The 27,352-nt window shown below is 40.5% G+C and overlaps 1 protein-coding gene across 4 annotated transcripts in view; it reads right to left on the bottom strand.

Annotated features, from left to right (window-relative positions):
• RAB27B (RAB27B, member RAS oncogene family) overlaps nucleotides 1-27,352 on the bottom strand; it is a 226,879-nt gene that overhangs the window by 19,013 nt on the left and 180,514 nt on the right. For 3 of the 4 annotated variants that reach the window (XM_054031394.1, XM_054031391.1, XM_054031392.1), the window contains 5 exons: nucleotides 17,892-18,063; nucleotides 16,012-16,097; nucleotides 13,939-14,042; nucleotides 12,250-12,373; nucleotides 2,306-10,620 (listed from right to left, as the gene is read on the bottom strand). In XM_054031394.1, coding sequence (XP_053887369.1) covers nucleotides 10,431-10,620; nucleotides 12,250-12,373; nucleotides 13,939-14,042; nucleotides 16,012-16,097; nucleotides 17,892-18,044 — 657 coding nt within the window. In that variant the 5' untranslated portion in view covers nucleotides 18,045-18,063 and the 3' untranslated portion in view covers nucleotides 2,306-10,430. Of the gene's footprint in view, nucleotides 1-2,305; nucleotides 10,621-12,249; nucleotides 12,374-13,938; nucleotides 14,043-16,011; nucleotides 16,098-17,891; nucleotides 18,064-27,352 lie in introns of those variants that run through there. The other variant, XM_054031395.1, reaches the window with a different exon arrangement.

Raw genomic sequence — 27,352 nt, forward strand, 5'->3', positions numbered from 1 at the left:
AAAATGCTAGTGATTAAAGTTAGGTTTTTTTTTTTTTTTTTTTAATAATTAACATGTACTGATACACTAGTTTGTGCACTGGTAGAAATGTATACGCTGGGGTCAACCTAGTAGAAAACAGGGAAGAGTAACTTATACCCTCACTACATTTGACCCTTGGCTAAGCTGATCTCATGCTGACATCTTACGAATTCTGGCACTTTTACTTTCTGCAAGGAGCTGACTTCCCTGATGTTTAGACCAAATATGACAAGTGGAGGGCTTCATTCTAGTTACCCAATGTGTGAGCTTTAAGGGTTATTCTTTCCAGCCCAAGGTTACAAGGCAGTAGAATCTCCTCAGGAAACATTTGCAGAGGAGCTGAAGATGTGCATTACATACAGGACACAAATATAATCAGGGCTGGCTCTGGCTTTTTTGCCGCCCCAGGCAAAAAAGCCTCCGGCCGCCCCCCTACTCCTCCAGCAGGGCAGGGAAGGGTGGCCAGAGCGCCGGGGGGAGGGCGGCGAGTCCCGGTCGGGGCTCTGCTCTCCCTGGCGGCCGGAGCACCGTGCCGCCCCCCCTCCAGGTGCCACCCCAAGCACAAGCTTGGTGGGCTGGTGCCTGGAGCCAGCCCTGAATATAAGTCTCCACTCTCAGCTGTTAGAGGGTTGTAGTTTAACGGAGATGAGCAAACTGAGGACTCATCTACCTTAGAAGTGTTACAGCAGCAGACTCCCGCTGGCATAATAAAACCACCTCTTTGAGAGGTTAGCGGGAGACGCTCTCCCACGGACATAGTGCTGTCCACACCAGCTCTTAGGTCAGCGTAGCTTATCCCACCCCTGAGCAACATAATTATGCCAACATAACCTGTAATGTGGACGAGCCCTCAGGAACACAGGGGGACTCTGCAGCAGTATAACCTTCAATGTTTAATGCCAAGATGCAGACACGCTCATTGCCCAGGCGAGATACCCTGTGAAACAGCTGTTTAATGGGAATGGTTGTGGTAGAGATCAAAAGGCAGGGCTGTGACTGCTTAGCAACACTGGCAGTTGTTGGCCATACACCATTTTTCTTACTCTGGCTACATCTTACATCACATAAACTGAGTTGTCCATGCTCTCCTTCCTTCTAGCTCAGTGGCTTGAGCATTGGCCTGCTAAACCCAGGGTTGAGAGTTCAATCCTTGAGGGGGCCACTTAGGGATCTGGGGCAAAGTCAGTACTTGGTCCTGCTAGTGAAGGCAGGGGCTGGACTGGATGACCTTTCTGGGTCCCTTCCAGTTCTATGGAGATACACCTATCTCATAGATTTCAGTAGTTATAGTCTCTCTATAGGCTACTCATGGAGCTGATGGAGGAAAACAAATACATTATATGTAGCTAGGAGTGGAATGCCCCATGATCACTTTTGGACAAACTACAACTCCTATTAGTCATCTGTCTTAAAATGAATCTAATTTCAACAAGATCTTAGTCCTGCATGACTTAATGGACTTTGTATTCATGCAGCTTGTAACTTCATTTGTACCTTACAGTGGGCTAATCCTGAAGTTTACCTTCCAGCTAGTCCAGCAGTTAATTCAGATATCACACTGTGCATGATTGAACAGGCTTAGGTTAGGAGGGAAAAAAACAAAAACACAAAAACCACTTGACTCTTGCATAATTACTAGACAATTGTAGAGTGCTAGCCTTGATCACAGCAATTGCTCTGCCCAATGCAGTCAATCAGGTACGCTTCAGTCTCATCAAGCCAATCTTTCTTTCCTCAGTTAAGTGCATACCTCTAAACAGATGTATTTGTATAAGGCTTCAAGCAGCATCCCCTACATATCTATCCGTATAATTATTGAGCCAAATTCTGAATGAGTTTCCAGCCCCTTGAAGGACTCAGTATTTGGCTCTTTGTCATTTCGCAAGCTGATACTTCACTCAAGAGGGAGATTTTTGCTGGAAATTTGAACTGACTTGGCTATCCGATCAACCCTCTCTACAGAGATTGAAAGTATGCCTATTAATAGTACACCATGTTCTATGTCACAATGCTGTATAGCAACTGAGTCATTTTCAGTGACCCTACCAATGTACGGACTTAGAAGAACTTGATCTGGTCTAACTCTTAGAGACCAATTAGGACCTGCTATATGGAAACAGCCAGTAAAAAATTGTTCCTCTCTCCCTGCTTGGTCAGTCATTCTAAACCTGGAATTTTTCTGTTGAAAACACTAGACAGCTGGGTCATTTCATTTATGGAAGAGCTTTATTTTTCTCCCCTCTCCACTCCACCCCTCCCCTCCAAACACAGCCAATACAACAGATATAAAATGCGTTTTTATTTTGAAAAGAACAGTGCAGAAACTGAATCACAGGATTACATTCCTTGACCATATCATACAAACCCAGACACCAGAGAATCATTTGACAATATATTTTGAAGCCACCAGTAAGTTGGTACAACAAAATAATGTTAACAGTGTTATGCAGGCACCACAGTCTATTAAGGGGCATACATAATAAAAATACTATGTTCAAGAGTTTAAAATCACATTCATATCACTAGGTATAACGTTTACAGATCTGTTGCAAAGACAAACATAAAACATGCTTAAGGTAACATAACAGAACATTTAAAAAGGTAACAATAAAACATTGTTAGCATTTGTCGGCTGGTTACCTTTAACAAAATCAAAGAACAATTTAACTTCCATAAATAAGGTCCAGTAAGATACAATTGGTATCAGAGTTTACAGTATGTACATTAAAAGCCCTATTGAGTAATGAGGCTTGACACCTTTAGGGTATGCTTTCTAAAGAATATTTTCAGTTTTTAAATTACCATACGAAAAAGCACACAATGAAGTTACCATCTGTATTTTCCTGAACTAGAGAATATAGACAAAGGAAAAAAAAATATATCTAAAAACAGATCTGTCCAACAGCCAGAGGGATGGTTCTCAGCTGACTGCCTAGTTTCCTGTCCAAAAATTGTCCTATATGCAGTGAAGGGAGGGGCGTAGAGCAGATGGCTTACATGCTCTTGATGACAGGAAAGCAGCTATGAAAACAGCTTCCTATTGAAAATACACCAAAAAGACATTGCAAGCCTGGTCTTACTTGATTCACGTGGACATCTTTGGAGTTACACCAGTGTAAAAATGGGGTTTTGAGCAAAATCAGAATGAGGCCTGAAATCAATCTCTATATAGTGTTTTGTTCCTGTACTAGTGTAGCAGTTGCTAATTTCTGTTTCCTGTCGAATTACCAGGATCCTTCAATCATGGCACCACTCATACAAGTGACTCCATTGAAGAAAGCAGAATTGTTTATGTGTCTGAAGACAATTCACAGCTAGGTTTGATTACTATTGGAAGTACAGTTCTAGCTGGATATTTTGGTTCTATGTCTCTAGAGGCTGGATGTTGATCAAGGGATCTATTTGTAAGCCTTACAGTATTAATTTTAGGAGATGAACTCTCCACTTTGAGTGAAACAGGTTTTGAAATATTTGCTGTCAAGCAGGTATCAAAATATCTGTATTCTATATATATATTTTTAAAGTTAGTCATATGGCCCAGTGTTCTCTAAAGTCTAAACAAGTGTTTGATAATTCTTTACATATTCAAAGTGTTAACTAAGATTTAGCCTTCACGAAATATTTCTAAGGCAACAGATTTTACAAAATTAGCAGTATAGCAAAACGGCAGCTTCTCTCAACTACATGTTGTAAGACAAGTGATTTAATTGTGGATTTTTGGTACAGCATATCCAACATCAGTCTCATCTACATAATCATGGAAATATGGGAGTAACAGCTGAAGAGGCACCTATGATCAACTACAAGAAAAATGAAATATCTACGCTCCTTTTCACATCTTTTAAAGAGAGACAGTCTATGTCAAGCTCCAGAAAAGTGCTTTCTTGCCTTCAAGGGCTATGGTATCATATACAAGGAATTTTATATATTTATGTAAGCAAGTTTTAGTTAAAAACATGCTTAGGCTATTAGCAACCCAAGTATATCTTTGGATACCCAATATATTTTCAGAGATAAACTTTTTAAAATATCTTTTTAAACATAAAAGGATATGCTCTAAAGAGGAAACATGGGATTTATACTCCCCAAAGGAAGATAGCATTTGGGGCTTATATAAATTGACAGTGACAATTGCAGTAAATTCTCCACCCTATGCAGTTTAAGATTGATTGTTTTGCATTCTAATTTTGGGGGGAAAGGTCAGACTTAGAACAAGAGCATTAGCATAGAAAGTTAGACGGATGGATGTATTTTACAAAAAAAGGGGAGGCTAATAGTAGGTTTCATAATGATGTAAAGTATGTAAACAACAAAACGTCGAAGAGCATTTAAGTTCAAACTTTTTTTTGCTGTCACCTTGAGTAGGAGTTTAATCCTGTAACAGTTCAGGATAGGCAGTGGTGCTGCCACACACAAACAGGTGAGTGGCTATACTCTTAAGCATATGATTTATACTGATATCATGTAAAGGCTGCAACCAATCTTTGAGGCAAGTTAATGAAAAAAACACTTAGCATTTTCCCTAGTGCTGATTTAAGTTTTTCAAATCACTGGATGGTAAAACGCACACCCCACAAAACAAAAAACACCCTGTTCACAAACGTACATAGTTTAAAAAAGTAAGTATTTTCTATACAATTGCATTTTTAAGGATTATTTGAACTATGGTTATTCTACTCTGGCACTTCTATTTCTCTCCATAAAGGTGCTCCAGCTCCTGATTCAGCAAAGCACATTGGCCTACTCTTAAACGCTTTGCTGAGTTGGAGACCTGGTGAACATTGTATGCCAGGTCTAGAATCTAGGGGTAATCTTAGAGACAGACTCAACCCCCATGAAGATGTCACTATGGAAAAACCTATGCACCATGTGAACCCTTAAACTTGGAGATTTAAGTGGTGCACTGGTCCATGTTTGGGCTCCTGTCCTGAGGACCATGTCACCCGTAGAGGACGCCTTGTAACATGCAGATTCCATAGGCGACAATGAAGGATTTAAGAAACTTTTGATCACAGAAGTAGCCGAGACATCATTTTAGAGCAATGTAAACATGGCCAGTGTAAACTCACTGCAGAAATGGTTTCTATATTTGAAAAGAAGTTTTTGATTCAAAGTGCCACCACACCAGCCTTCCTTCGTTTTTCCCCACAGATACATTTGGAACACCCTTAAAATTCAGGCTAGAGGTAGAAAATAAGACTAATTTAGAACAAATAAAAGATATGGAAATGGAGAACCAGGATAAAAAGGGTAACTTTGGCTAAGAGGACTTTCAGCTTTGGGGCATGGCTGGGAAGGAAAGCTTGTCTAAAATATTTCCTAAAGGAGTTTTGTGGACTCTCAAAATGGCAGTTTTCATGCAGCAGAGCACCACTTATTTCAGAAGCATAAAACAATGACTTTAAGACAAGTGTATTTACCAATCTGCACTGGTATTCTTCTTACCCATTGTTCAACCTCAACAGATGGAACTGAAGGCTGGGGTGAAGGTTACAGAAATAAAGATTTTTATAATCTATAATAAATACATTCTAAAATAAATCTTCATATAACGCTGTGGTTGCTTAGTGTATTAAGCAATGTCACATTTTTACATTCGTGTTTGAGATTAGGAGGACAAAAAATACTTGTAGATCAGGAAGAAATAATGGACTACTACCTGGAGCTCAGAAATGATTTCTGACACTACAGTGAATCAAAAAGTGAATTGAGCATGGATGGAGATGATCAAGAAAACAGATGAAAGACAAAAATCTGATGACCTCTGATTTGTATAAAGCCTGGAGGTTACCTAAGAAGAGAGATGATGAATTTAAAGACATACCGGATTCAAATCCAACAATTAAAAAGAAATCAGCATATTAAATCCAGCAACAGAGTCCTTGAAAGTCAGAACTACATAGGTTTGGCAGTATTGTCATGCTGGGTGCTGCATGTCATTCCTTGATTAAGTAATTACCATGCTCAGGGTTGGTTCATGCATAGTGCCATGTATAACTGCAAACTCAAATGAGCACTGCCTAGAGCAGTGGTGTCCGAAGTGGGGTGCGCGGCAGGAGTAGCAGCTTTTATTTTATTTTTATTTATTTTTTTGCGCGCTTCGGCAGTTCGGGTGGGAGTCCAAGCGGCTTTTTTTTTTGGTGCTTTGGCACGGCAGAGGGTGCGTGCTCAAAATTTTTTTACTGATGGGGTATGCAATCAAAAAAAGTTTGGAGACCACTGGCCTAGAAGAGTGTTACAAAAAGGGTATTAAGGAAGGGAATTTTGGAGGAAGGCACACATTTCTAGGAGAGGAGACAGAAACCAGCAGAACACAGGGATCAATGTGTGAATTAAATTTAAAAACAAAGGTTAGCAGGAGCAGAAGGTTTATACTGATATTAAGTACTTATGTATACGCATGTATAACTGCAGGAGTCATTGTTCCAATACCCTTGGGATAGTTAACCAAGCGACAAGCCTTCTGTGTTTGTACATAAAGCAGATGTTGAGCTTCTCATCTAACTGTGAACCACATAATTTATGCAATAGCAAAATTGAAATACTGGAGTCTAGATTACTTGAAAATGAGAGTGGTCACTCTTTGCTGGACATGGTACATGAAAGTGAATTCATTTTAGGGCCATGTGGTCCTGGGGGTATTTGAAGGAAGGATTATGCTCAAATGCAGTTCTCCAAAGAATATTGGTGTAAAAACAGGTTTTGCAACTGCTAGACTCTGTAGCAATTCAGAATGAAAACCTAAAAGTTTGAACTGGTAAATAGTAGTGTCATGGCAAGGGACTGAGTTCTCTCTACTTCTTCATCGCATCTGTGTAGAAATTGAACTATTCTATTAATGTCTCAGCTGCCACCTGGACATTGGAAACTAATAGTTGCACAAACAATGAGTCACAACCAGTCATATGTCACTCGGTATTGTCAGCTCAGTAAGCTATCAGTTATGGAAAAATTACTGAGTGGGATTTGTGCATGGTGAACCTCCAGTGAGTGAAAATTGAAAAGGCTTCCAAACTGCAACTGTTTTCACGCCCCCTCTTTTCTTAGAGGAAGGGGTTAAGGAGTATAGGAGCTGGAGCAGTAGGGTAAGACTTCACTACATTAGAGTTCCACTGGATACAGGCACTTTAAGAGCTTAAGACACACTGTTCTCAAGATAAGCATTTCAGGGTAGCTTACAGTAAAAGGACACTAGCATGGGAACTTTCACACTTCCATCAGGTGCAGCAATGGAGACATCTTCACTGACATAAAGGAGTGATCCCTCAGCATCTCAATCACCCATTGAAGGGAATGGGGAATTGCACCTGCTCCGTAGTTAGGATCAGGCCCAAAAGGCTATTACACGAATATAGCAGCCTTCTCTCCACTAGAATGTGACCCTAAAAACAGTGGTTAGGAGGAACAAGAAGGGTGTGAGGAAGTGGGGAGACGTAAGAAATAAGCAAGTTATCCAGTTTCTTGCGGAGAAAATGAATCTGGGGAGTTCTACAAAGCAGTTCGTAGCTGATTGGAGTTTATTTTTAATACAAGTTGAATGCTACCCTGCAAAACTTCCAGTGTATCTAAGGGGTAAGGTATAGATTTACTTCCCCCCCCCTCCCTCCACACTATGGTTTGGTGGCTACCAGCCCATCCATATTAATATCTGAAAATAATTTATGGCGGCAGCAAGACAGTCATAATTAAAAATTGATGAGAGCTTTTTGGATGAGCTAGTACATTAAGGCAATAGATACTATACCATACTCAACTGCCTACCGTTCTCAAGTTGTGATTGTTACACATTCAACCCTCAAGCAGTGGAATGTCTTAGAACAGTTCAATTTAGCAGGCCAGTTCTGAGACAGTCCTTTTCCTTGGGAGTTGTCAGGCAATGGAGTTTAATGGGGAGGACTATAGGGTCCTGCTGTAGAGCAGTCTACTTTGGATAACATGAGGGCAAAAGTCATGTTGTCAAGCGTGCTGGCCAAAACGGGGATACTGTTAAGTGGGGGTGATTCAGCATCTTTAGGCTGCTTTGTAATTGGGGGTATGAACTCTTCACAGCTTTGCATGCAGTAGTCTCCCTAACTCACTATTCTGTTGGCTAGCAACAGCCATTAGAATTCTCTAACAACTTTAAGACTCTAAACACCAACTTATGTCACTTTAGGAAATGTATTCATACTGAAAGTAAATAAGTGAGCTATTCTGAACTAGGCTCCTCACCCTGTTTGAATGGGCAAAACCAGATACTGTAAATTAAGTACTGATTCTACATGGTTGAGGATTTTAAAAAATGAGGCGGCAGGAAATCCCATTTTACAACCATTCCCACCCTTATCACAGTCTTTGGAGGACTTAGCTGAACAAAGCTCTGGTATTGTTTAGTATTAAAAAGGAAGAGAAACTCCAGTAACTCAGTTTCCCTCAATTTATTTTGTGGGACTGTGCTTGAAGTTTAAACAGCCTACTTCAACTATTTATAATCTTTGCCTAGGCAATAGCTACCAATTATAACAGTGGCTGTCTTGCAGCCACTGAAGTTCATGCGTAACGTGTGCTTTGGCTTACAAAAGGGCAGCAGGTATTTCAGAACTTGCTGCATAGGGTATGTCTTCATTTAGACACTTAGCAAACTGAATTTTTTCTCCGATTTGTTTATAGTGGCTATTTGGTTACTCACCTTACAAAAATGGCTTCCCTTATTGTCAGACCATCTGCCCTGTCTACATGCCAAATCTTTCAGTAAGTATCATTGGGAGGGATGGGCAGGAAGTGTGCTGTCCAGTCACCAAAGCAGCTGGTAAACCCTCAATATTTTTCAAAAAAAAGGTATTGAATCAGATAGTTTGTGGACTAGCCACCTGGTAAGCTTAATTGGTTCAAAATCACAGTACTTCAAAAACTAAAACTGAAAACCTTCACATTTGATTTAATTTTAAAGCAGCGGAAGTCTGCCTCCCTTCCACCATCTCCCCCAACCCAACCAATTTAGTTTTGCTCTTTGGTAGAGCTCGTCTGTGAAACATTTTTCCCTGGAGTGATTTTTAAAAATTAGTCTGGAAGTACAAATTCATGGAGTCCTTAGAACATCTTGTTAGATCCTTACCTATTTAATAGAAGTAAACCCTAAATATTTTCTTATACTCTCTGCTTTTAAATGAGAAGCCAGTGATGAGAGAGAGACATGCTGTTGTAGAAGAACTCTCATTCCTTCTCTCAGCCACACTCAGATAGACTGAGACAATACAAAAAATTACACATTTTACCTTCCTGCTTTACTTTTTAATGCAACTGGTGGTGCCTTCTAATTACCTGCCATAGCACCCCACTTCTATAGGCTCTACACAATACAATACATTTTATCTAGTGTTAGATCACATTTAATATGTTGGCATTCCAATTCCCCACTCAAGTATTTTACAAGGAGGGTCACTTTCTAGTCTATTTTGTATATGCGAAAATTGTGCTCATTTGAAAGCAAAGCATACTGGCAACATCACACAATCATGGCAGGTGGTGAGTTCCCAGTCAACAACTCAATAACTTTTTAGAGGATCAGTAAGTGCTATACAATTTTTGCAACGCTTTTAGACAGTGACACCATTTTCACAATTCCCCGTGCACGCCCTACCTGATGCACACAGCCTGTTGTCTGGTGTTGAACACTAAATTTTTCTGACTAGCAAAGAGTGCTTTTGCTTATAGTGAAATTTGTAAGACACACCACGAAATGCATTCTGCTGGCCTCAAACAGCAAGTGTTGCCACTTTTCCATGTAGTGCTGGAATTTGAGCATCTTCTCCCTATCCCCCTCACCCTCCAAAGCCCGTTTGATTATTTACTAGCAACACAAATAATGTTGCACGTTTCCCTGGTTTTATTTTTAAAAAAATAGCCTCCACCCCTTTCTCCTCACACATAGCTTATTATCAGTCAGTCACACCATTGCTTGCTTTGTGCAAGTAATACACCACATAACATTCTCTTTACTCATATCTCCACTTTAGCAGATGCATGGTCTCTGATGTAAATACAAAATAGTATAAAGAAGCAAGATTCAATTAAGACAGAGACCTAACAAAGTACTCCCTTTTTAGTTTATCATGATATCCAAATTATTTATCTTTCCCCTCCTCCCCCCATACAAACAATAGTTTTCTCCTTCCAAAGTAGGAGGGAACATCTCTCCTACATTTTCTAGCCTGATTGTATTAAGATGAGGGTGCTTTTAGATCTTCCATGGTGCCATATCAGGAATATTAGTTCCAGCACAGAAGCCTCCCTGAAAACTCAGTTCTCTGGAGAACAAAAACCCAAACAAGACAACTTTGTTTCTGTGCATGGCCAGGTTTGAATTTAGTGGTAAATCAGCCATTTTCAGATCAAATATTTGTATTGGTTCTCACAGTTTAGAGTGAAGTCTAGCAGGCACACTTCTTCTCCTCTGGCTTTGCTGAATCTAGCTTCCCCGAGCTTCCTCCATTGGCTGTGTCAGATACTTGTGTCTTGTCAACACATTGTTCCATGCGCTTCATTATCAAGTCCAGGAGCATTTCCACAGCTTTATCCACGTTTTGCCCAGTAGCTGCACTTGTTTCAAAGTATGGTATGCTAATATGTAGGATATGAAAAAAATTAAAAAGCTCATTAGAAAGGGCTTAAAATGAGAGATAGGCCCCAGAGCAAAACTCTTGATCCAAATACCCCTGAACAATTTTCTTGGTGGGGGAATAGGAAATTTTGGAATTCAAATCTGGCTGGCCTTTATTGCACTATGTGGGCTGAACAAACCCCCAGATCTTTAACAGAGGGTTGGGGGAATGGGTATTAATATCAAGGTAAGTTTTGCATCTTGAACCAACTGCCAGTTTTAACTAACTTGAAAGTTCTGGCTTCAAACCAGAATGGCAGCATTTGCCTAAACTACAGCTGAGAGAAACAGGCCTTCATAAAAAATTTACTTTTTCCAAGGTTCTGTAAAGAAGAACTGCAGTGCCGTCTCATAGAGAGATGGAACAGGAAACAGAGACATATTGACAATCACTGTTTAGTGCATTCAGGAGCATTTCCAGTTAAGTTTCTACAGTCACCCTCCCTCAATATTTGGCAACATGGATTTCCAGGCTTCAGAACTGAAGTATCTGCAAATTTGAAGTATTTTATACTTTTATTCACAGGTATTTTATGTCACCAGAAGTTTCCAGGTGGAAAGTGAAGACAGTCTGCATCTACAGTAGCTCTCAAGGAACATGGAAAATGCCATATCTCCAATAGAAGCATTTATCTGAAGGAAAAAGGTGCAATAACTATCTACTAGACAGTTAGGGAGAAGGCGACCCATAATGGGATAAGATTAAATTTTTCCCTGTGGTGAGCAAGAGAGTTTTAAATTTCTATTTGAAGGTTTTGTTTTTGGATTCTATTTAATGTAGCTGTGGACAGTATGAACTTTGCCTCTAATATCCTGCGTCTGTAAGTTCCACAGGTAGATTCCTGCTTTACAGATTTTAAATTGTTGCCTTTTGATTTTAATGGAATGCATACGGAGAACAGGTAAGTAGGAGTGGCCACAAGGATTTTTAAAATATATATATACACCCTCTTATCTAATCTTTTCAGAGAGGAGTTTATAGTCTCTTCATAGGGAAGTTTTCCCATGTTTCTGATCATTGTTGTCTACCTCACAAATCCCTCCATTTCTTCTGTATCCTTTTTGAGATGAATGACCAGAATTGAACACAGCATTCTGGGGCGGGGGCACACCATTAGTTTGTGTTACAGCAGTACATTTTCAGTATTGCGGTCTTCTCGTTCTCTATGCATTCTAGTATTTTGCATCAGCCGTCAAACAACAACAGCAAGCAGAAGTTCTCATTGAGTGATCACCCATTATTACCAGTTCACTTTTGAGTTGTTACAGTCCATTTAGAGTGTAGCAGTGTGTATGAGTAGTTCAAATTATCCCTTTCAATGTGAATGAAAATATAATCTAACAGTGTTCTCTAACTTGTCAAACTTTGAAACATGTGGACCACTAATTTCAAAGTGTGTCAGGGTGGGCAGCACTGTAGAAGATTTTGCACACCAGACTAATTTCTATAGCATATCAATGTATGTAAATCTCTAACCAACCTAACTGGTTTCCCAAATTTCAAAGCTGCATGGTGGCAATTTAGGTTTTAAGAACATTACACTGATGTAGAGATCAGCTGGAGTAATTTTCCATCACAATTTACTTACCCATATTTATCTGCAAGGTCTCGTGCTTGTCTCTCATTGACTTCCCTCTGATCTGATAAGTCAGCCTTGTTACCAAGTAATACTATATCGGGATTCTCACAATATGCATTGGCTTGCAGTTGACCTAAAAAACAAAAAACAAACCTAGAGTAAAAAGTATTGAAATGCCACTAAGGGCCAGGATTTTTTTAAAAAAATAATAAAAAAAATGAATTCTTGTACCATATGGACTTTTCATAATACATTGGCTCATTAAAGTAATTTTCTACAGGGGAAAATGGAACAGATGTGATTAGGAATTTATTTCCAGTGAACTAGTCACTTCCCCTCCATACAACCTAGAGAAAGAGGAGAATCAAATGCAAAGATGTGTTCTACATACAGTACTTCAGTCTACAAATAACAGACATCAGTACATCTTGGTTAGGTTTCCTTTAGTACGGACAGACATTTTCCTATTCAAAGAAACCCATTAGGAGATCACAGAAATAAATTCCAAATGCTTTTCACAAGCAGTTATTTAGAAATTTGAGGCCAAATCTTCAGCTAAGCTGGAACTATGTAGATCCACTGGTTTCAATATTTAAGTAATTGCCTTATCTCAAAAATTGGGGGTAAGAAAAGATGAGTAGCTGCAGTATATATTATGTGGAAGAAATTTAGAGGAGCAGTGTGGCAAAGGAACCACTGAAGCCGATAGATTCCAATGCATTAACTTTTCCGTAGCCAAATAGCGGACTGAAGTGGGAGCATGGCTATTGTTATTTCTATCAAAGCTATAGCTTGCTATGAAGGGATTTATTTGTATTCCCATATTGCCTTTCACAGTGTTGTTCTTGTACACACAGGCCAGAATACTCCCAACTAGCATGCAGAAGTTAGTTTACTAACAAACAGCACGTTTGAATTATACAGAACCTGAAATTATGTTGTTTTTTCCTCCACTATAATAGCTTAACCAGTACTGGACAAGAACACACACCCACACCTCCCTATCTTTTAAACACCTTTATTTTAAATCAGGATGATCCATGCTCTCTAGCAATTTTGGTTTAGCTCTCGCTTCAGGTTCTCTCACATGTTGCTTCTGCATCAGATATTTCTGCCTTGCAAAATAAAATAAATAAAAAAATAGCCCCCTCAATTGAAATATGCATAAAATACACATATATTTTCTCATTTTGTTTGGTAGGCTGTGTTTAAAATCGGATGAAACACCTAACCAAACCTTAGGCACTGGACTGTATTAAAGACCAATAAATATCTTTTATACAAATAAAAATACAAGTAGAAAAATCAGAACAATGCAACACGGCCCAAATAGTGATAATACAAAATGTAACAGTCCATAACCAGTACATAAGATCATAATAAGCACATATATAGTATGATTGATTTTATTTTACAAGTCCCCAAAATTGACCACCACAAACCTCTTCATACAACCTCCAACCCATCCCAGAAAAGGCCAGAGGAATAGATGTGCTTTGCAAAATGCTCTGAAGTTTAACAAGTTTATGTAATTTTCCCAGAGCTGGGACTTCAGAGCCCACCTATTCAAGCCATAGGTTTATGACCACCTGAAAAATATTGGACCACTCTTTGAAATTAACATTACGTAAATGAAGACATGCAATATACAGTAACCTAAAAACCACAAGAAGTTGCAAGCTGTTCTATTTTACTTACTCATCCAGTTTCTGACATTTAAGAAGCTCTGTTGACTGGTGAGATCAAACATTAATAAAAAGCCCATGGCATCTCTGAAAAATGCTGTGGTGAGACTTCGAAATCTGAAGGAAGGAACAAATAAGCAGCCCTGTTAACACAGACTGACCTCTAATATTACTAGGTAATCATTTTTAGTGAATGACTTATTGGAGAAAAATAAAACAAACAAACCAAACAGACAACCATCCATCAAAGGGGAGATACAAAAACAGCTGTTTTTGTATCTCTTTTGCAACAGGCAGTTTTAAAAAAATAAAGTCCAAACCCAGAGAAGTTGCACAATTTATCAGCCAAATGTTTTCATAATAGTCAAAACCCTGTGGCCCTCCTTTTGACTAGATTTATCATAACTATCAGTAGTTACTTATCAAAGTGGGTGTAATTTACCAGAGGATGCTTAGATGTGTGAGAATGTTACGTTGTCAGTGACGCATTGCTAGTTCAAATTCTCTGTCCTTTGGACTAGCCTAAAAATTAACATGTTGCTTTTTAAAAATCACAAGAATACAGATGCATTGAGTGCATCCTTAATCACTGGGACACAAAATTGGTTCAATTGATGAACATAAGAAGAGCATTGTGAGGAAACGTTTACTTGATGGATAACCACCACCTAATATGGCAGAGATTAAAAGTATCTGGCCATTTAATCATAGTTTAGAATAAAAACAGTTTACTGGGAAGCTCATCTACAGAGGCCCTGATATACCTGTAGTTGACAAGCTGAGCTCAATGAAACTTGAGTCATCTCTGAATGCACAAAGCCATGGACCCAGCACCCAAAATATAGCCCCAGTTTGCTGCCACAGGACCACAAGCCAGAGTCTCAAATAAATTAGGAAACCAAACGCATTAAGAAACTTTCCTACAGAGCTAGAAAATAGAAAATGGAATTCGGTGCTCTGTCTTAAGCCACCACATAATCTGGCACACCTATCAGTAGCAGATGTGGTAGATAAGATACCCCAGGGCACATGCATCAAAATTAGAACAGACTACTGCTGCAGAAGAGAGCCACGCATGAGGTTTCCCAATGACAAGTTAGCTGCAAGAGTGCTACCATAAGATCTCTTTTGTAGAAGTGATGCCTTTGACAATCACATTTAGCCATACTGTATAAGAGACAATGGGACAGATTCAAACCAGAAAAATGGGTGTGTCTTAATAGAGGCCAATTTTAATATAGCACCACAGTAAGTGTGCTCGCTATCTACAAAAAGTATGAAGACAAGGTCCCTACCTTGAGGAACTTGTAATTTAGACACAACACAGACTATGGACACAGGGATAGGTGCTTTAGCTGTGATATTTAGCATGCATCCAGTTCCTTGTTTGCCAGTCATTTATTTTGTGTGACCTCTCTCAGGGGAGGTCTAGGGTACAGAGCCTATGAGGGTCAGGAGGGCTTGAAAGAGAAGCATGGAAACATGGTGGTTCAAACCAAAATTAGTCTTTCCAGGTGTGGAAGCCACACAAAGGTGACAAAAAGGCACAGACAATGCAATTGCACTTGCTTACAGCAAAATTCAATGGATAGAGAAAAACAATTTCCTTCAGTGCTTTCAGGTTCCCTTTAGAAGCATGAAGACAGCTTGTACTCATGGTTTCCCCTTCTCCATTTAATGAGTTGTTTTAGGCTGTTTCCCACTCCAGTGCCTCAATATTGTTTCCTGTTACATGACTGATTTCCCTTCTCCTGCCCACTTCCTGTCTCTAGGCACAGCCAATATTTAATCAAGAGTAGGCCAAGCCATATACTGTATGCTAACAAACCACCATGAACTTTACTGCTACTCCAGAGTAGCTGGGGGAAGCTTACAAAATAAGTGAATACAGTATTTCAGTATGATCACAGCAAAGCAGCAACAGTTTAAAGTTACCTTTCAGGATCAAGAGATGGATTTTTGTTTGTTGTCAAAACCAAATCTGTGACAGAAGATGAGTGTTTTTTCTGACTCCCCTATTAATTTTTCTAAAATTTAGACAGAATTCTGATTAACTGGATATGAGATGCTGAACTCTGTACATTACCTTTCCTGCCCAGCGGTGTCCCAAAGCTGTAGATGGACCTTAAAGGTTTTTCCTGGAGATCCATTTGGTCCTCTGCTATTGTATATCTGACAAACAAACAGAGTAGAATTAACAAAGAAGTAGTCTTTTGCTTAATTTATTAATGTCTTTCCCATTACTAAAATTTACCCTTAGCACATAGTGCTGTACTGAAACAAAAAGATTCTTCAAAAACAAATGGAGAATAGGTTGGTTTATTAACTATAGCTTATACTTGCTAGAGATTCACATTCACTAATATTCCACTTCAAAGGGCCTCTTGCAAAACAATATTTCAAAACCAGAAAACCAATACTGTCTTCTGAAGATGATTGAGCATACTTAATACTGCCATTTAGATCCTGATTCTGCTCATTTCATTATACAAAGTGTGCTGAAATCACTTCCTAGATTTAATTTCTTTAATATGGCCTGCTGTGCATTAAAGACCTGCTTTTTGCAAAATGCTCCATTCTGGCTATGGTTAATGCTTCCAAAACACTTCACAATGCCATGCAAGCACTTTACATACACTAGTGAGTTTAGGCACTTCCCTTTGAGTTAGGCAAGTATTAACATCCAGGGTTAGAGAACAAGTCAGTTGTAAAACTAGTAATAGAGCCCAGATTTCCTGATTTCCGATCCTATGCTTTATTATGATTGCTATTGTGCTTCAAGCAAACGAAGAGCATTCTTATCTGAAGGCAGAACTTTTTTTCTACATTGTGCAATAAAAAAATATCCATTTTTGTCAAGGTCTGTGGACATGCACAATAGTTGTATTCTATTAAAACAGTGGCAATGAATGTTAGTACACATGAAAGGAATCAGGTTGACAGCACGGAAGATTGTTATCTTCCATTTAACATTAAGGAACAAATACACCACAGTACAAGCTAGCCTACACTATTCTACAAGTGTAGAACTGTAGCCTGAAAGGGTCACCTATAAAGGCATGAAGATAGTTCAATCTACAGCCACATTACTAAAGTGAGTCAAAGAAGTCAATAGTTTGTGCTATAGACACCTTGGGAGGCAGTATTTACAGGGGTTGGCAACCTTCGACACGTGGCCCATCAGGGAAATCTGCCGGCGGGCCACGAGACATTTTGTTTACATTGACCGTCTGCAGGCACAGCCCCTGCAGCTCCCATTGGCCGCGGTTCACCATTCCTGCTCAATGGGAGCTGTTGGAAGCGGCATGGACTGCAGGGACATGCTAGCTGCCATTTCCCGCAGCTCCCCTTGGCCGGGAACGGTGAACCGTGGCCACTGGGAGCTGCGGGGGACCATGCTTGCAGATGTTCAACATAAACTAAAATGTCTTGTGGCCTGCCGGCGGATCACCCACATGGGCCGCGTGCTGAAGGTTACCAACCCCAGATCTAGTTGACTGAGCATTGGGCAGGAGTATCAAGACATGGGTTCTACTTCCAGTTCTATCATTTACTTGGTGTGTGATCTTGGGCAAGATACTATCGCTGTGCTCTTTCCCCTCCCATTCTTTTTCTGTCACCTTATCTCTTTAGGCTGCAAACTAATTTGTGGCAGAGGCAGTCTCTGTAATGTGTTTGTACATCAGCTAGCTAGCACAGTGGGCCCCACTGGAGGCCTTTTGTGCTAATGTAATGTAAATACATAATACCCCACTAGGTTACCAGGCAGCCATCTGAGGGCAACAGCTTCTCCCCTACTCCCTTCTAATTTTGACTGGACTCAAGCCAGAAACTAAAGCAGAAAAGGCATTCTCAACACACCTTAAACCTTTCAGGAAGAGGAACTGTATACATTTACGTAAACCACGTTCTCAACACTATTGGAAACTAGAAGAAGTGAAGACATTGACGACTTGAGAAACTTACCACACGTTTTTCCCGAAAGTCTATTCCTACTGTTGTGATGAATTTTGGGTTGAATTTGTTGTCGGTGTATCTGTAAAGGAATGTTGTCTTCCCAACCCCAGAATCTCCCAGGGCTAGGAGTTTGATCAGATAGTCATAGTCCCCATCAGTCATAGTGCTGATCTTTATGAACCTGCAGAGAGAGGAAGAACTGGTTTAAAAACAGTGATAAAGATAAGAACATCCAGACTGAGTCTGACTAATGGTCCAACTACCCCAGTATCTTGTTTCTGACAGTGGCCAAATGCTTCAGAGAGAATGAACAGAACAGGGCAATTTTGAGTGATCCATCCCCTGTTGTCCAGTCCCAACTTCTAACAATCAGAGAATCAGGGACTCCCATAACTTGGGGTTGCATCCCTGACCATCTTGGCTATCCTCTATGATAGAGGTGGGCAAACTAAAGCACGCGGGACCCTCCTGCCCAGCCCCTGAGCGCCTGCCCTGGGAGGCTAGCCCCCGGCCCCTACCCTGCTGTACCCCCTCTCCCGCAGCCTCACCTTGCCCCACCGCTGGCGCAATGCTCTGGGCGGATGGCTATGAGCTCCTGGTGCAGCGCAGCTGCAGAGCCTGGCCTGACCTGGTGCTCTGTGCTGCACAGTGGCGTGGATGGCTCCAGCCGGGCAGCACGGCTACCTGTCCTGGTGCAGCCGCGCTGCTAGCCACCAGTGCTCCAGGCAGTGCAGTAAAGGGGCAGAGAGGGTTGGATAGAGGGCAGGGAAGTTCGGGGTGGTGGTTGGGGTGGGGGTGTGGATAGGGGTTGGGGTGGTCAGAGGGTGGGGAACAGGGGGGTTGAATGGGGCAGGGGTTCCAGGGGTGGTCAGGGACAGGGAGAAGGGGTGGTTGTATGGGGCAGGGGTCCTGGGTGGGGTGGGGGTGGCAAGTCAGGAATGAGAGAAGGGGTTTGATGGGGGGCAGTCAGGGGCAGGGAGTTCCTGGGGCTGTCGGGGGACAGGTAGCAGGGAAGGTGGATGGGGCAGGGGTCCCGGGGGGGGGGGCCCTGTCAGGGAACAGTGGGGTTGGATGGGACAGGAGTCTGGGGGAGGAGGGGGGCATCAGGGGGCAAGAAGCAGTGGGGGATAGGGGGAGGGGGCTGGGCCATGCCTGGCTGTTTGGGGAGGCACAGCCTCCCCTAACCAGCCCTCCATACAATTTCCGAAACCCGAAGTGGCCCTCAGGCCAAAAATTTCGCCCACCCCTGCTCTGTGAAGTTGTCTAATTCTTTAATGCCAGAAGTATAACTGGGTTCAACAAATGAATTCTTAGTATACTTAATTCAGTCAAATGAACAAAAGTTGTTTTTAAAATTAAATTGCTGTTGTCTGTACTCAAGATTGTCTGCTAAAATGTTTACATAGGAAGAGAGCAGAGGAAGGAAACCTTTAGTTTTAGGTTTTAGCCCATGTAACATGAGAACTCAAATCCTAGTTTGAAAGTTTTAGGGCACGGCCAAGGCTAGTCTAATTTTTAAATCTTGTGAGTTGGTGGAGGCTGGGACAAAATTTCAATTATACTTTCAAACACCTCAATTGAGTCAGAATTTAATGCCAAAAAGGACCACCAGATCATCTCGTCTAACCTCCTGTATGTCACAGGCCACCACCCCCACACAGCACCCATACACAAACCCATCAACCAACATTATACCACAAGAGACTAGACCAGCGGTTCTCAAAGAGCAGGGGTCGGGAGCCCAAAGTGAGTCACGATTAGGTTTTAATGGGGTCGCTAGGGTTGGCTTAGACTTGCTGGGGCTCACTGCTTCAGCCCTGTGCAGCAAGGCTCAGGTTACAGGCCCCTGCCTCAGGCTGAAGCCCTGGGGTTTTGACTTTGACCCCCACTCCACCCAGGGTGGTGGGGCTCAGGCTTTGGCTCTACCACCTGGGATGGTGGGACTCAGGCTTCAGTCCCCCATGGGGTTGTGTAGTAATTTTTGTTGTCAGAAGGAGGTCACAGCGCAGTGAAGTCTGGGAACCTCTGGACTAGATTATGATGCGCCACAGACCGAATAGGAGGTACCTTCTGGTACCCACAGGGCAACACCAAAACTCAGGGATACAACCTTCTCATCAACCCATTATTTTACTGTAAATTAAAAGAAAAAGGGTAATGCAGATGTAGTTGCATGTTCTTTAAATTCCTCTAATCCTATAAACAATAATAATCCTGTTAATTGTTCAATGGATATGCCATCTGTACTCAATCTTCACACTGAAGAAGCTCCCACTCACTAAGGTTTACACTGTTTAAAAATCACCAACACTGTAGGAAAGTCACAGACAGACTCTTCTTCACATCACTTAGAATATAATTGGGTAACAGAGGAAAATGGCATCGTCTTCTCTTGATGATTTGGTATGCAATAGACCTTCCAGGCTAAAATCAAAACATTCCTCTAGATTGTTGGATTATTCCTACGAATGGCTTTGTAAACTTCTCTGTATCGTACAAGTTGTGTGGCCTGTTCTACAGATGCTTCATGGGAAGGTGTGGCGGAGGGGGAAGGAAAGGGGAGGGTAGAATCAAACTTAGTTTAAAAACCGATTTACCTTCATGTTCCAAAATGGGGAAAAAAGAGGTTTTCCTTTTCCAAGTACAAGAAAGAAATTTCTATCTTCAAGATCAAAGGAGACAGTCAACAGGAAAAAGAATCTCAACTGCTGTATGTGATCAGATGACACTATCAGTGCTAGACTCACATACATAGGTAGGAGGTGGTCTATTTTGCTACTCCATGATTTAAGTTAAATTTCAGTAAGCAACTGTCCAAAGGTCATTACTATCTAAAGCCAAGTTTACTCTTTGGCATAGTTATATGGACAGAAATGTGTCTGTCATGTAGATTTAAAGTGGTAGATACTAGAGATGCGTGAAATTTTTAGGAGGAAGTTTTTTTTAAACTTTTAAAAATATAGATTTGGATTAACTGAAGTATTTCTTGGATTTGTGTTGAATTCATTTTGGAATTTGGCCACTATAAAAGCCAAGAAGCACCCTAAAATGACCAAATCAAAATGCAACACCCAAACTGTTTCACTTCATTCAAAATGAATTTTCTCCTCAAGTTTTTAAACTTGGGGGGAGGTGAAGGGGGAGAAAGAAGAGAAAGATTTTGGTTCAAAGCAAATCAAATGTTTTTAGGATACTTTTTGGTTCAGTCCCTGTGACCAAGTCCCAGGGAGCTTCACTGAGGCTACTCAATTAGGGTGAACTGCAAAGAATGGGGCAGATAATCCCCAAAGCTGGTGAATATTCCAATACTTAGATTTGCCAAGCCAGCACAAAACAGCTTCTATAACACTTTACTGGTTTCCCAGAAGCCAACACCACAGTCCCCTTAAAGAAACCCAACCTTAGGCCCAACCTTAGGCCTCCACCCAGACACCCAAGTCAAATATGATGAGGATTACTGAAAATCTTATTCGTTAACCTGGGAGGTAATGTGTCCGATCCTTTGGGATTGGTAGAACTTTAATATGATGACTATTTCAGATCATACCCAAACACATGCTTACAGCCAATTCTTATTAACTAAACTAAAATTTATTTAAAAAGGAGAGAATGCGAAAGTGAGTATTGGTTAAAAGATCAATATACATACAGACATGAGTACAGGTCTGAGATCATATTCATAGTAGAGATGGTGAGTTTTGTAGTTGCAAAGAATTCTTTCAGAATTAGTCCATAGGTTTAGTCCAATGTCCACATTCAGGGTGATCCAGTTAGGACTGGAGATCTGTCTTGTGACTTAAGCTTCCCCTGCATGAAGCATCAAGCAGATCGGATATAAAAAGGATCAGGACCCAAAAGGTTTTTATATAGTTCCAGGCCTTCTCTTGACAGAAGAGAGTCCTTAGGCGAACAATAGGCAATCATGGAGATTTTGAAGTAGACCTATTTCCTAAGCATCACTAGTAATTAGCTACAGATTAACATAACACAATTGCCTGTTTTTCCACCATTTGCAGGTGATTTGCTATACATTTCAAAGAGATGATAGAGTGATATTACTCTGTTTACAGTTCGTTTAAATATTAAAATGTCTTTTTGGTCTCTGAATTAACAAAGAATGAGGAGTACTTGTGGCACCTTAGAGACTAACACTTATCTGGGCATAAGCTTTCATGGGCTAAAACCACTTTCCACTTCATCAGATGCATGGAATGGAAAATATGCCAGCAATGCCCCTCTGTCCATGTACACGTACATGGACACAAATCAGATGTCAAGAATTAACAAATTAAAAAAAAAAAACAGCCGGAGAACACTTCAACCTCCCTGGAGACGCAATTACAGACCTAAAAGTCACAATTCTTCAACAGAAACTTCAAAAACAGACTCCAACAAGAAACTGCAGAACTGGAATTAATTTGTGAACTGGACACCATTAAATTAGGCTTGAATAAAGACTGGGAGTGGATGGGTCATTACACAAACTAAAAACTATTTCCCCATGCTAATTTTTCCCCCCTACTGTTACTCACACCTTCTTCTCAACTGTTGGAAATGGGCCATCCTGATTATCACTACAAAAGTTTTTCCTCCTGCTGATAATAGCCCACCTTAATTGATTTGTCTTGTTAGAGTTGGTATGGCAATCCCGGTCTTTTCATGTTCTCTGTATATACACATCTTCCTACTGTATTTTCCACTCCATGCATCTGATGAAGTGGGTTTTAGCCCACGAAAGCTTATGCCCAAATACATTGTTAGTCTCTAAGGTGCCACAAGTACCCCTCATTCTTTTCGCTGATACAGACTAACACGGCTACCACTCTGAAACCTGAATTAACAGAATACAGCACAGACAGGGACTGTTTCATATACATTGTTAACCTCTAACAATATATATGTAAACATACAAAAATTATCTATCAAAATGTCTAACGGTTGAATCTGGGTCAATTGGCCAGAAAGGATTAAGCCGCTTGCAAACTATGTGTCACACTTTGTAGAAGGTTTCAGAGTAGCAGCCGTGTTAGTCTGTATCTGCAAAAAGAAGAACAGGAGTACTTGTGGCACCTTAGAGACTAACAAATTTATTAGAGCATAAGCTTTCGTGGACTACAGCCCACTTTTTCGGATGCATATACATATATGCATCCGAAGAAATGGGCTGTAGTCCACGAAAGCTTATGCTCTAATAAATTTGTTAGTCTCTAAGGTGCCACAAGTACTCCTGTTCTTCTTTTTACTTTATAGAAGATTCATTGCAATTATAGAACAGTGGCAGCAACAATGATTTGCATGGTCATACTCTAGTCAGATAATGTCACAGTATCCAAACAGAAATAGTTCACTCAGTTCGACTCCCTGCCTTCCCTTCTCTCCTTCTACATTCCCCCGCCAAAAAGAACAAAAATAATTATTAAACCAACAGTATTAATAAAGTTTTAGTTTAATAGTAATTGGGAATGGCACGAGGAAAGTCATATGTTCAGGTAGTTACTTGCTTAGGGAGCGTGTACATCCTGATGCCTCCACTAAATTGTTTAAAAAACATATATGGTAAGTTATTCATATATTGAAGGCAAGTAAGAATTTTGCATAGACTCCACATAGGTAATGTTAACACAAAACCAACTATCATTTAAATATAAATGCTCAAAATTTAATGTTGTGTTTCTATGTCTAAAGAGAACAATGGACTAGATCTATGGAAGCTGCATCATCATACACCTCTGCTACAAATATTTAAATCATTAAGTTATAGAGGATAGCACCGAGTCATGCAAGAGTGAGAAACATTGAACAAGATCTGCCAGGTCTGTTCAGCTTGCACTGAGCATATGCTCTTAGAACTAAATAGCTGCAATAGTAACACTTCTGAGGGACTTCCTTTGCCCCACACAACAGCTGTCTAAGCTTGTTACTTACACAGTAGGGCCTTTGCAGGTTGGCAGAGTTTATTTGGGGAACCCAAATACAGCTTCAGCAGAGTTTCAGAGTAGCAGCCGTGTTAGTCTGTATCCGCAAAAAGAAGAACAGGAGTACTTGTGGCACCTTAGAGACTAACAAATTTATTAGAGCATAAGCTTTCGTGGATTCTATATGCATCCGAAGAAGTGGGCTGTAGTTCACGAAAGCTTATGCTCTAATAAATTTGTTAGTCTCTAAGGTGCCACAAGTACTCCTGTTCTTCTTCAGCAGAGAGGAAAGGATGGTTGCGAAGCCTCATCCTTTTGTGACAAGGCATATTTTATTTCACTTTTCTCTCCGTCAGCCACCCGGATCACTATTTGCTGGGCACACTACCAATCAATAGAAGCATTATTCTCCAGACGAGGACAGGAACTACAGTATGCCAGGAATCATGATCATGAAAGTGGTACAGTAAATCTCCAAAGTGCTATGTGTACTAGCTTTAGTTATAGAATTGGAAGTCAATATCAAAAATATTCATAGGAGCTGACTGATTCTCCTCTTCTTTTCATAGAATTCATGCCCAGAAGGGACCATTGTGATTGAGTCCAACTTTCTGTATAACAGGTCATAGAATTTTCCCCCAAAATAATTCCTAGATCATCTCTTTCCCCCCCAAACATCCAATCTTGATTTAAGAAATTGCCAGTGATGGAGAATCCACCCTGATCCTCGGTAAATTGTTCCTACAGTTAATTACTTATCAACCAAGGGCAGAAACTGCTCTTTTGCTTTCTTTGCAGTAACTTGAGTTGCTGGATCTGGTTGACCAGACCTTGGAGGTATGTTAGTTACTTCATCATACTTCTCCCTGCCACTTTTATTTATTCAGTTACTCCCTCTCCTTATGATGGCAACCTCAATACCAGGAACTCCCTCCGTCCCCCCAAGCAATAGGGAAAGATGCAGCACCCAGTGGCACTGGTTCCCGCCTGAGCAATTCAGGTGCACACTACAAGGTCTAGCATCTTTCTGTACTAATGAATAACTCCAGCAGGACACTGTGTGGTGAAAGCACGAGAGTGGTATGCAAAGATCAAGTGCCATTTATTAGTACCCATGGCTCTTACTGGTTTGGGAAAAGAGATGATCACAGTTCTTAACAGTAGTTCTGACCAATTGGGGTCCCAACTAGCCCTCTGTTGTGGTTAATTTGCAGGATGCAAGCACAGAGAGTCCTGCAACCAGACAGTGAACTCTTAATTGGTCAATACCACGCTAGTGTATGTGCCTGACGGCTAAGAAAATGCATTTTTGCAAGATGGTGAACATGTTCACCATCTGTTCTTGCTAAGAAGCACTTATGAAATTTAGACATTGGCTATGGTCCCAAATCTGACAAATTAAAAAAAAAAAAAAAAAAAAAAGAGTCTTCAGATTAGCATCAACTTCAAATTTAAGGCACCATAGTTTAGCAGTGAAAACAGGGGTGAATGGAGATTCAGTAGACCTGGATTTCATATCAAGTTTTGCTGAGGACTGGTTGCATTATCTTGGGTATTTAAAGCAACAGGGAAACTATCCGTAACAATGTTCCTCAGCTCAAAGGTCATGACCCCCAGGAGTCCCAAAAGGCAAATGGGAAGGAGGGGGTCACGAGGCATTGAAAATTCTATTGCAATTTAAAGCAAAGAAAATCTTGTTCCCCATTCCCTGTGGTACGCTCCATCAACCTCTCAAACACACATTAATTATATGGGCCTATTGTTATCAGATATGTTTTATTCTTACTTTTATAGTAAATCCAATGTGGTTTTCTATTTTTATTTATTTATTTTTACTTTGAATCAGGTTGGCAATCCCTTAAGAAGCGGATAAATAAAATAGGGGTAACAATACATATCTACTTTTGTAAAATGCTTTGAGATCATGAGATGAAAAACTATGTACGTGCAAGCCATTTTACACGGCCTCTCAGTCTTAGTACTCTTCATAAGTAAAAGCTTTCGCTTCCTTATGAATAGACTCTAGTGAATCCTTAGTGTAGAAGAGGTTCTATTCAAACTCTTGTATTGTGTGCATCACCATGGCATCTGAGCTGGATTCCCTGGGTCAAATTCTGTGCTCAGATACTCCTATTTGCACCAGTGTAATTCCAGTAGCTTCAATAAGAACAGAATCTATCCCCCTTGGCACATGAATAAGGAAGTGCCAGCTTGCTTTAACTAACAAATTTTGACCGACCTGAAATTCAATTTGTTTTCATTTGTTATCTGTATGGCTGTGAGAGCTTCCCGAATACAATACAGTTTCGTCTCCATACGTGCTCTTTGACAAATACGAAGCAGCCCAGTGACTGCAAGAGGCTATTTGGCATCTTCCGACTTGGGAAAGATCAAAAGAATTTTTAAAAGTCTAGCAGCATCAGTTTTTGAGACAGTCTATTCACAGACAGCTTGGTATCTCCTTTGTTCTGTATATTGCAGAGAGAGGACAGAAAATTCACTGGATCATTTTAGTTCTTGCCAGAGTACAAGAAGCCAATTGCATGACAAGAAATTCTACAGAGTTTTTCCCTCATCCAGCATGCATGTCAAAATATGGAGCAGAATTACATGGCCTGAAGTACTGTTCTTTACAACCATAATCTCATGTGACCTATTAGATAAAGCAAAGAAAGAAAGGCATCTTGGGAGTGGCCATTATTCATTCACAATCTCAAGTAGAGGTTGTGTACTCTACACCTACTGTATACAAATTTTTGTGTACTACACCTACTGTGGTGCTCTGTCCTCCACTATTCTGAGCCACTTATTAGAGACTCATAAGTCCACTTTGGCCTTGGCTAACAGAGTTGAATCTTCAATCAGGCAGAATGGAGCATTGAAAACTATCTATAGACTCAGCATTAGTCCCAAGCTTCATGTTCCTTGAAAGCGGTGTTTTAAATTTCTCTATCAAATAAAAAGGTTTCAGTGTACAAAGTGAATGGTCAAATGTACACGTATGGAACTACAACTTACTACTCAGGGTCTGATCGTCAGAATGCATTGGATCTACAGGTGTTGGACAAAGGATACTACCAGATTAGCAAACTGGGTGTGAAAACTAAGTTTATGGGTCTACTGACATGAGTGCATGTGGGAGACCACGACCAATGGCATCAGGTCATCTCCACTCAAAGTCTACTGATAAGCACACTAGAGGCTGTGTTGATTGAGGGCACAGGTGCTATAAAAGCATGAGAAAAAATAAAAATAAGACACCTTAATAGCTCTAGCCCTAAAAATAAGAAAACTGAACAGCCACCATCCACCGTCATATGAGGGAAAAGGACTGGCTATTAACTCTGCACTCAGCCAATCTGCTATGAACTTCTGTAGACAAAGAGGCAACATGATCATTTGTCCAATATATTACTTTTTTTTTTTTTCCCTTCCACATTTTAAAACAGGGACCACTGGGCTAAATTCATCTCTGCTACAGGTAGAAATTTCCTCCTGAAGTTAACGTATCTTAAATCAGGCAGCTTGATTAGCTGTTTGATGGGGAGTTTTACA

This window comes from Malaclemys terrapin, chromosome 6, assembly GCF_027887155.1.
Source record: "Malaclemys terrapin pileata isolate rMalTer1 chromosome 6, rMalTer1.hap1, whole genome shotgun sequence".
Classification (NCBI taxonomy): Eukaryota; Metazoa; Chordata; order Testudines; family Emydidae; genus Malaclemys; species Malaclemys terrapin.